The sequence below is a fragment of the Vigna unguiculata genome, chromosome 5 (genome assembly GCF_037176805.1).
Source record: "Vigna unguiculata cultivar grain cowpea cultivar isolate G323 ecotype 2 chromosome 5, ASM3717680v1, whole genome shotgun sequence".
Taxonomy (NCBI): Eukaryota; Viridiplantae; Streptophyta; class Magnoliopsida; order Fabales; family Fabaceae; genus Vigna; species Vigna unguiculata.
In genome coordinates, this window is record NC_140796.1 from 20,256,591 (window position 1) to 20,265,426 (window position 8,836).

At 31.2% G+C, this 8,836-nt stretch overlaps 2 protein-coding genes and 1 pseudogene across 2 annotated transcripts; all 3 read left to right on the forward strand.

Annotated features, from left to right (window-relative positions):
• Positions 1-1,397: 1,397 nt before the first annotated feature.
• LOC146886202 (uncharacterized) lies at positions 1,398-4,737 on the forward strand (annotated as a pseudogene).
• Positions 4,738-5,921, forward strand: LOC146886203 (uncharacterized). Its single transcript, XM_085673336.1, has 6 exons — positions 4,738-4,851; positions 4,938-5,096; positions 5,178-5,399; positions 5,480-5,572; positions 5,658-5,777; positions 5,856-5,921. Exons 1-6 carry the CDS (start codon positions 4,738-4,740, stop codon positions 5,919-5,921), a joined length of 774 nt encoding a protein of 257 aa, XP_085529462.1.
• A 1,207-nt stretch (positions 5,922-7,128) lies between these two features.
• LOC146886204 (uncharacterized) lies at positions 7,129-7,994 on the forward strand. Its single transcript, XM_085673616.1, has 5 exons — positions 7,129-7,214; positions 7,307-7,417; positions 7,544-7,625; positions 7,718-7,816; positions 7,899-7,994. The coding sequence occupies exons 1-5, from the start codon at positions 7,129-7,131 to the stop codon at positions 7,992-7,994; spliced, it is 474 nt and encodes a 157-aa protein (XP_085529742.1).
• Positions 7,995-8,836: the final 842 nt, after the last annotated feature.

Genomic DNA, 8,836 nt, shown 5'->3' on the forward strand with positions numbered 1-8,836 from the left:
ATGGCATATCAAGCTTTAGCATTGTATCTAAAAGTGGATGAGTTGAATTGGTTTGTTGTTGTGATTTGAATCCCGAATTCGTCTTGGCTCTTGTATTATGTCTTGATATGAATTGGATTAGGTAGGTTGGCATTGTAGTTAAGTCTAAATTTGGTCCAGTATATTAAACTCATGTTTACACATTCATTCTGAATTTTATATCAGTTTCATCAAGAAATTAATCTCAAAGGAATTCCAATGGGTGCACATAATTTTATTGCATTCATAATTGCATGACAGCACTTCAAATTTATTCCATTCATGATGGGATGCTTAACATGTGAATTCAGTTCTCCAGTAGAAATTGGGCTACTCTCATGCATATGAATTAGTGGTAGGTGCATTCTATCCGTGAAGAAAATTCATTCATTTAGGCACCTATCCATTCTTGTTTTAATCATGCATTTAGTTTAACTTTTGATTGAATAAATTATTCATCTTCTTTCTTAATTCTTTTCTTAATTTACTTTTAATTTTATTTTCTCCCATTTTAAAGTTTCATTTCATTTTTAGGAAATCTGTAAAAGGAATGTGGCAAAAATGGTTCCAAATTTCTATGGTAATATTCAAGTAGTACATAAATATGTTTTAAGTTGTTAGTTGTCAGTGGAAAGCGGAGATAGTTAAGTTGTGACACAATCCAACCATGTGCTTTATTTGCAATTATAGCCACATAAAATACTAATTACATCATTAAATTTAAAGTATTACTTCTTATATTTATAAAAGAACACTTTACTTTTAAATTTAATTGTATTTTAAAAGACTAATTAAAATAATAAAATAAACTAATTAAAATAATAAAAGGTTACTTTTAAAATTAACTAAAGTACTAATATATATTTAAACTAAAATGTCTTAAATACTAATATATATTTAAACTAAAATGTATTCAACACTAATATATATTTAAACTAAAATTTCTTCCGTTAATGTGTTGTTTTTTCATGTGTGAGTTATTAGTTGTAAATACTATATGGATAGTGTATTTAAAAATATAATTTGACCAAATGCTTAAACATTCTAAACATACGAAAAGAAAGTATTATCTTCCGTTTTTCATTTTTACTAATTGTATTCTTATTATTGTTTTAAATTTGTAGTTGTTGACTTTGGTACACACAAATCACAGTGTCTTCAAAATTGAGGTAACATGAATATTATGCTATAGCTTCTTATTGTAAATGGTGTTAGTTTAAGGAATATATGTATGCATATGAATTTTCCTTAGCTCTCTTTTTTAGAAACTACAATTATTAGATTAGGAATAAGAGTCATATTATTATATTGTATCTTGACCTTTATATACCTAATATTATAGTAACTAACATGATAGATCAAGAAAATATGGACTAGAAATGGATGTTTGCCAGTCGATTATCAAAAGAATATGAAGATAAGGTCAAAGATTTTTGTAGATTTGTTGTTGAACATGCAAAAAACCCTAATAGAATCATTTGTCCTTGCTTGAAGTGTTGTCATTCAAGAGTAGTGAACGTAGATGAGTTAGCAGAGCATTTAGTATGCAACGAAATTGATAAAAGTTATTCATGTTGGACTAAACATGGTGAAAATCAAAATAATGATATAGCACATAACGAGCATGATAGTACAAGTTATGCACCAAAAGATATTGACACAACTTATGAGTTATACATTGAGGAGATTGCAAACGTTATCGAAGAGGATATGCGAGATTGTCCTCAGATGTTTGATAGGTTGGCAACAGATGCAAAGACACCATTGTATAATGGTTGTACTAGTTTCACAAGACTATCAGCAGTGTTAAAATTATTCAATTTGAAAGCAGGAAATGGATGGTCTGATAAGAGCTTTACAAAATTACTATCACTTTTGAAAGATATGCTACCACAAGATAATGTGCTTCCTTATCGAATGTATGACGCTAAAAAAATGTTAAGCTCTATTGGGATGAGCTACGAGAAGATTCATGCTTGTCCAAATGATTGCATTCTTTTTCGAAATGAATATGCACCATTAGATAAATGTCTTAAATGTGGAGCCTTGCGCTATAAGAAAAATTCAGCACCAATGAAAGTGGTATGGTATTTTCCTATAATACCAAGATTTAGGCGCATGCATCATAATGCACAAGACGCAAAGAACTTAAGATGGCATGCGGAGGAAAGGATATGTGATGGGAAGCTTCGACACCCTGCAGATTCTCCTCAATGGGCAAAAGTTGACCATGATTACCCTAATTTTGGGAAAGAACCAAGAAACCTACGTCTTGCTTTGTCTACTGATGGAATTAATCCGCATGGTATGCAGAGCAACTCGCATAGCATGTGGCCTGTGGTTATGATTATATATAACTTACCTCCATGGTTATACATGAAAAGGAAGTTCATGATGTTGTCCATGTTAATTTCAGGTCCAAAACAACCAGAGAATGACATAGACATATACTTGGCACCTTTGATTGAAGACTTGAAGGATATGTGGAATGAAGGTGTACAGGTGTATGATGGATATATGGAAGAAACTTTCCAGCTAAGTGCAATGTTGTTTGGCACAATTAATGATTTTCCAGCATATGGTAATCTATCTGGATATAGTATCAAAGGGAAATGTGCATGCCCTATATGTGAAGATAATATAGATTGGGTGCGATTGGAACATGGTAAGAAAAATGTTTTTCTTGGTCATCGTAGATTTTTACCTTCACAACATCATTATTGAGGGTGGAGAAAAGCGTTTAATGGACGAATAGAAGAGCGTAGACCTCCAGGATTGTTGTTTGGTGATAAGGTTTATCATAAAGTAAAGGATATAAACAACAAATTTGGTAAAACTTTTGCAACGAATTTAGTCACACATGGGTGGAAGAAAAAGTCAATCTTTTTTGAATTGCCATATTGGAAGTCCTTGTATGTTAGACATTTCCTTGATGTGATGCATATTGAAAAAAAATGTATTTGATAGTGTAATTAATAGGTACATTGTTGAATGTTCCTGGAAAGTCTAAGGATGGCATCAATGCAAGGTTAGACCTACTTGATATGGGAATTAGAACATAATTGGCACCAATAAAGAAAGGTAAACGTCAATATCTACCAGCGGCAGCTCATACTCTTTCTATAAAGGAGAAAATTATGTTTTGTAAGTTTTTGCAAGGAGTTAAAGTTCCAGAAGGGTACTCATCAAACATCAGAAGCCTAGTATCTATGAAAGATCTAAAATTGAAAGGGTTAAAGTCTCATGACTGTCATATTCTGATGGAGCATTTGCTACTGATAGGCATACGTTCCATTTTGCCTAAAAAGGTAAGATGGACCATAACAAAATTATGCTATTTCTTTAGAGCCATTTGTAGCAAAGTGATCGATGTTGGAAAATTGCAAGCACTAGATAGAGAAATTATTGTAACTTTGTGTGAGCTTGAAATGTTTTTCGCACCTTCTTTCTTTGACATAATGGTTCATCTTACCATTCATTTAGTTAAAGAGACACAATATTGTGGACCAACATATATGAGATGGATGTACCCAATGGAGCGTTATATGAAGATATTGAAGGGTTATGTCAAAAACCGAAGTCGACCAGAAGGATGTATAGTGGAACGATATATACTTGAAGAAGCTATTGAGTTTTGTACTGATTACCTCTCTAATGTTGAATCAATAGGACTTCCAAAGTCTAGACACTTAGCGAGAACCACATGAGAAGGGATTACTGGAAATACCATAGTGACCATATTGAGGAAAGATTGGGAACAAGCTCAATTGTATATTTTACACAATGACGAAGAAGTTGAACCATATGTTAAGAGACACAAAACCATGCTAAAAAGATTAAATCCAACTAGGACTGACAATTGGATAAGTAGAGAACACAATGCAACTTTTATACAATGGCTGAAAAGCCACATTTTTGTAGAGCTAAATGTGAAATCCTCTAATATTTCCGACAGATTGAGATGGTTATCAAATGGCCTAACTTTTCAAGTCTTCTCTTACACTGCTTATATGATTAATGGGTACACATTTTATACCAAAGAACGAGATAATCAAAGTACAATGCAAAATAGTGGTGTAACTTTGGTGGCTGAATCTATGCATATCTCAAGTGCTAAAGATAAAACTCCTATATATGGAAATATGTCATATTTTGGGGTAATTGAACATATATGGGAGTTGGATTACAAAACATTTTGAATTCCCATATTTGGTTGCAGGTGGGTTGATAACAATAATGGAGTTCGACAAGATGTGGCAGGGTTTATGCTTGTGAATTTTAATAAAGTGGGGTACAAAGATGAGCCATTTATTTTAGCATTACAAGCGCAACAAATATTTTATGTCATTGATACTATTGAAGAAAATTGGTCAATTGTGTTGTTGACTAATAAAATAAATGATCATCACAATGAAGATATAGAGGATGAAAATACAAATATTGAGGATGATCCTTTGTATAACATGTCGTATGATGATGATTCAATAAGACATGATATCTTGTATAAGAGAGATGACCATGAGGAAGGGATTTGGATAAATCCATCATTTTGTATCAATAAGAAACCTAAGCATTTAAAGTTGAAAACAAAGAAGAAAAGGTTAGTTTACACATGTTTTTATTTTTCTTATGTTGCATTTATAACTTTATATTTGTACGTTTTTCACTTTTTCCAGATGTTAACCTTTTTATTTTGTGAAACCCTTTTATTATAGGTAAATGGCATCTCCTAGTGAAGATGATAATCTTCCTCTGGAGGAAGCAAAATGGAAGAAAGGTGTAGTGATAATGAAGAAAATTATTCGTGCTAGAAGTGAAGGAAAAAAATTAGATGTAATCTACCTATTTGATCCTTTCATATTTTAGATATGCTACTTTCAAGAAAATTATAATATGTACTTATTCATGTCATTAATTAGGTTTCATGGAATGCAAAAGGTCAACCAATTGAACCTGGTGGCACAAATTTCATTAGTTATCTTGGATCCATTGTTCGTTCTAATGTTCCTATAACGTTTGATAATTGGAAAGAATCAACTTTGAGTTCCTATAAGGACATTATTTGGAATGATATACAAGTAAAATACACTATACTTACTTATTTTAAAGTATGTGTTATGGTTAAAAAAGTTCTTTATGCTATTTTTTTTTTCTTACAGCTAACTTTTAATCTTGATACATCTCGAAAGAATTATGTATTTAAGGAGGCAGGTAAGTTGCTTAGGAATTTTAGAACTAACTTGGCCAATAATTATCTAAAGGATGAGAATGGAAATTATATAGAGAATCCTCCTACTCAACCACCTGAGAATTATGCATCAATGATTAGTGAGGATATTTGGAGAGAGTTTGTTGCAAAACGTATGGATACAAGTTTCCAGGTAATGTATAATATCTAGATGCAATATATTTATCTTTTTGATTCATGTACATATGATTTGTTTACTATCTTTCTATATAGGAAAAAAGCCTAAAAAATAAGGAAAGAGCATCACACTCTAAGTACCCTAATAGAGGCTCGCGTAAGGAATATGCACGCCTAGAACAACAAATGGTAAGTCAATATATAAATAAATAAATAATATAGAATTTGCTAAAGTTGATTTGTAACTAGGTTGATTATATTTCACAAAATTTAGATAAAGGAATTGGGGTCAAATGTTAGTAACATTCCTCGTCAAGAATTATGGAAGCATGCTCGTGTGAACAAGGCCGGAGAAATTGAAAATGAAGAAGTTCAACAAGTTTGGGACAAATGTGTAAGTCATATCTTTTCATATTATATTTGTGTGTCATGTGACAATAAGTGTGATATGTTATATTATTGTTTATTATAGGTGATATTGTCACAAACTATACAACCAGAAGAGATCAGTAATGCTCGCTCAGACATTCTTGCTTAAGCTTTATGTGTCCCAGAGTATCCATGTCGTGTTAGGGCAACAAGATTTGGAGTCACTCACAAATATTTTTTTCCTAGAAAGCATTATACACAACAAGAGCATGATACATTAACTACTCAAATGAAAGACATGGTTCAAAGGATGGCTCGGATAGAGAATGAGATTAATTCACTTCAAAAAAAGGACACATCAAATAATATAGAAGAACATGATATTGGTGTCAATAGTGGCCAAGGGAGTTGCACAATTTCATCAAATAGTTTTCCTGAGGTAACTAACTTTTCTACATTAGCCTAACTTTTTTACCTTAAATTTGCAATAACTCTCTACATTTGCTCACTTTAAACATTATATCTTATAATTATATTTTATAATGTAAGGGGTATCAAGTTGTAAATTGTTTGTATCATCGCCATTACTTTGCTTGGTTGCCCATGGGAAATTGCATAATGTTAAAGGTGATACACTACATGGTAGATCTCTACCTAATGGACATGTAAAAGTTAGTGTAGATATTGCTATTGAGCCAAATGTATCTTTGCTTATACCTAATGTTGATGATGACATAATGACAATAGGACAAGCAATAGGTACATTTGTGGCATGGCCAATCAATCTCTTACAGGTTGTTGATCTGGTATGTTTATACAACTATATTAATTCATAATTATTTATGAAAATATTTTATATATTACTTAACTTGTTTAATTGATGATGTTTTAGGATTCCACTCTATCTGAAAAGAAAAGGATTAATAATACAAATGAATCTGTCGAACCTAAAAGAAAATGTCAAGGTAAAATGGCCATTCAACATACTCCTCGTAAAGTGATTCATCCCAATCTTCCTCAATGGTGCAACTACCTCTCTTCATACATGAAATTAAAGCCTACAGAGTCATTTTCCCCAATAGAAATAGAGAAAGACATATTTGGACTAGATGAACATAAAGAAATCGTTAATGCAGAAATTATTGAAGAAGTTATTGACTATGCATGGCTTGGTGCAACTACAATTTCTATATATATTGGGTACAACATACTACTTTTTGTCATTTACTTTAATCTTTGATTAGTAGCTTATGATTTTACTAACTTTTAATTCTTATATATTCCTTTTTTAAGGTACCTATATCAAACATTCATTAAGCCAAATTTATAAGGAATTCTTCTTTTTATCACCCCAAATAACAACAAATGAATTGCCAATGAAAGAGAGAATGCAAAAAATAGTGAGTATATTTCTTAATAATGGGGTGATTGATAAGTTTGTTCTTGCACCTATCAATACAGGGTAATATCTTCTTTCCCAACTTTATCAATAATGTTCTATTTTCAAAGTTAGATGCATAAAATCTAATTTTGTTGATTCATTTCCAATTTTAGCCAACATTGGATCTTGATCGAAATCAATCTTAAAATGGAGATAATTTATTATCTTGACCCATTGGCGAAGGACATTAATATGAGGCAAGATTTGAAGAAGTTGTTTGACATGTAAGAATTTCCTTTATGTGATTCACACACACACACACACACACACACACACACATATATATATATATATAGTTTTAGTTGTATATTTTTATACTTACATATGCTTTATTTTTATTTATTAACTAGGATTATAGAAACCTACCGAGCTCAAAGAGGATCTAAAGTTTCAAAGTCTAAGTTAAGCAATATCAAGTGGACACCAATTAAGGTAGATTACAATTGTGTATTTGAAGATCAAATCATGTTTTATTTAAAGGTTAATACCAATTATATAGATGTTTTCTTATTTTGGTTTTCTAGTGTCCAAAACAATCCAACGGTCATGATTGTGGGTATTACATTTGTTGTTATATGAAAGAAATTGTCACATATTGTGAAGTAGGGACAATTCCAATAGATGTAAGTTATTTTGATTGTATATATAATTCATTTATAGTAGGATTTTGATTGACTAATGTAATTTTATTTTTGTTTGTTGTAGTATTTTCCTAGTTGCAGATGTCAACAATATTCTGACAATCAAATCATTGAAGTGAGGGAAGATTGGTGTTTTTATCTCATTAGTAAATGTTTATAGTTTAGTTGTATATTGCCTTATACCTAAATAGGGGAGGTTAGGAACAATGTTTTGTATGAAGTATTTTGGCCCCACAATCTGCCAAAAATGGGATATGATGGATGAGAACCAAAAATTTTAGCTCTTCCTTATTTTTTCATGTACTAATTTCATACTTTTTTTTAAATATATAAATTTCATTACATTTTGTGTAACTATGTGAGAATTTTCAATTCTGCTTCATTTTAGTTACTCTATAATCTGAATCACATTTGGTTAGTTTTTTATTAGTTGTTATAGTTGTAATAAATTTTTTCTACAGGTAACATTATAATGAGAAGGAATAAACAAAAAGTTAAATAATTATTAAAAAAAATCAAACCAATACACAGGGCTTGTTTCAAAAAACACCATCTATTGATGAATTTAAAAACGCCTCCCATTAATAAAGCGCTATCTATTAATGGAAAAGTGCTCTTATAGATAGCGCTTGTTGAGTCAAGTGTTGTCTATAAGAGCCCCGATAGATAACACTTTTTGTAGAAAGCGTTATCTGTTGGAAATTATATAGATATCACTTGTCTAAACAAGCGTTGTGTATAAGGTGTCATTAGACAACGGTTTTTTACAAGCGCTATCTATTGATAGACACCGCTCCAATAGACAACGCTAGAAAAGCGCTATCTATTAATAAAAAAGCCGTTGTCTATTGACAATTTTGGCGTAGTAGTTATACAAAACTTGTTTTTACAATGAAAAGCGAACTATAGCAAGAGCAAATTTACCTAGGAATCCAATGCCTTGTCAAATGTTCTTCCAAGTTATATCTTGTCAGGATTTTGGGACAGATGTTCCCTTCATAT

Excerpts from the sequence above, each read along its gene's own strand:
- LOC146886203 (XM_085673336.1), top strand. The coding sequence starts at position 4,738 with ATGGCATCTCCTAGTGAAGATGATAATCTTCCTCTGGAGGAAGCAAAA. Across the intron at positions 4,852-4,937 it reads GTGAAGGAAAAAAATTAGAT|GTTTCATGGAATGCAAAAGG; the intron begins GTAATCTACCTA and ends GTCATTAATTAG. Across the intron at positions 5,097-5,177 it reads TTATTTGGAATGATATACAA|CTAACTTTTAATCTTGATAC; the intron begins GTAAAATACACT and ends TTTTTCTTACAG.
- LOC146886204 (XM_085673616.1), top strand. The coding sequence starts at position 7,129 with ATGAAAGAGAGAATGCAAAAAATAGTGAGTATATTTCTTAATAATGGG. Across the intron at positions 7,215-7,306 it reads CTTGCACCTATCAATACAGG|CCAACATTGGATCTTGATCG; the intron begins GTAATATCTTCT and ends TTCCAATTTTAG. Across the intron at positions 7,626-7,717 it reads TCAAGTGGACACCAATTAAG|TGTCCAAAACAATCCAACGG; the intron begins GTAGATTACAAT and ends TTGGTTTTCTAG.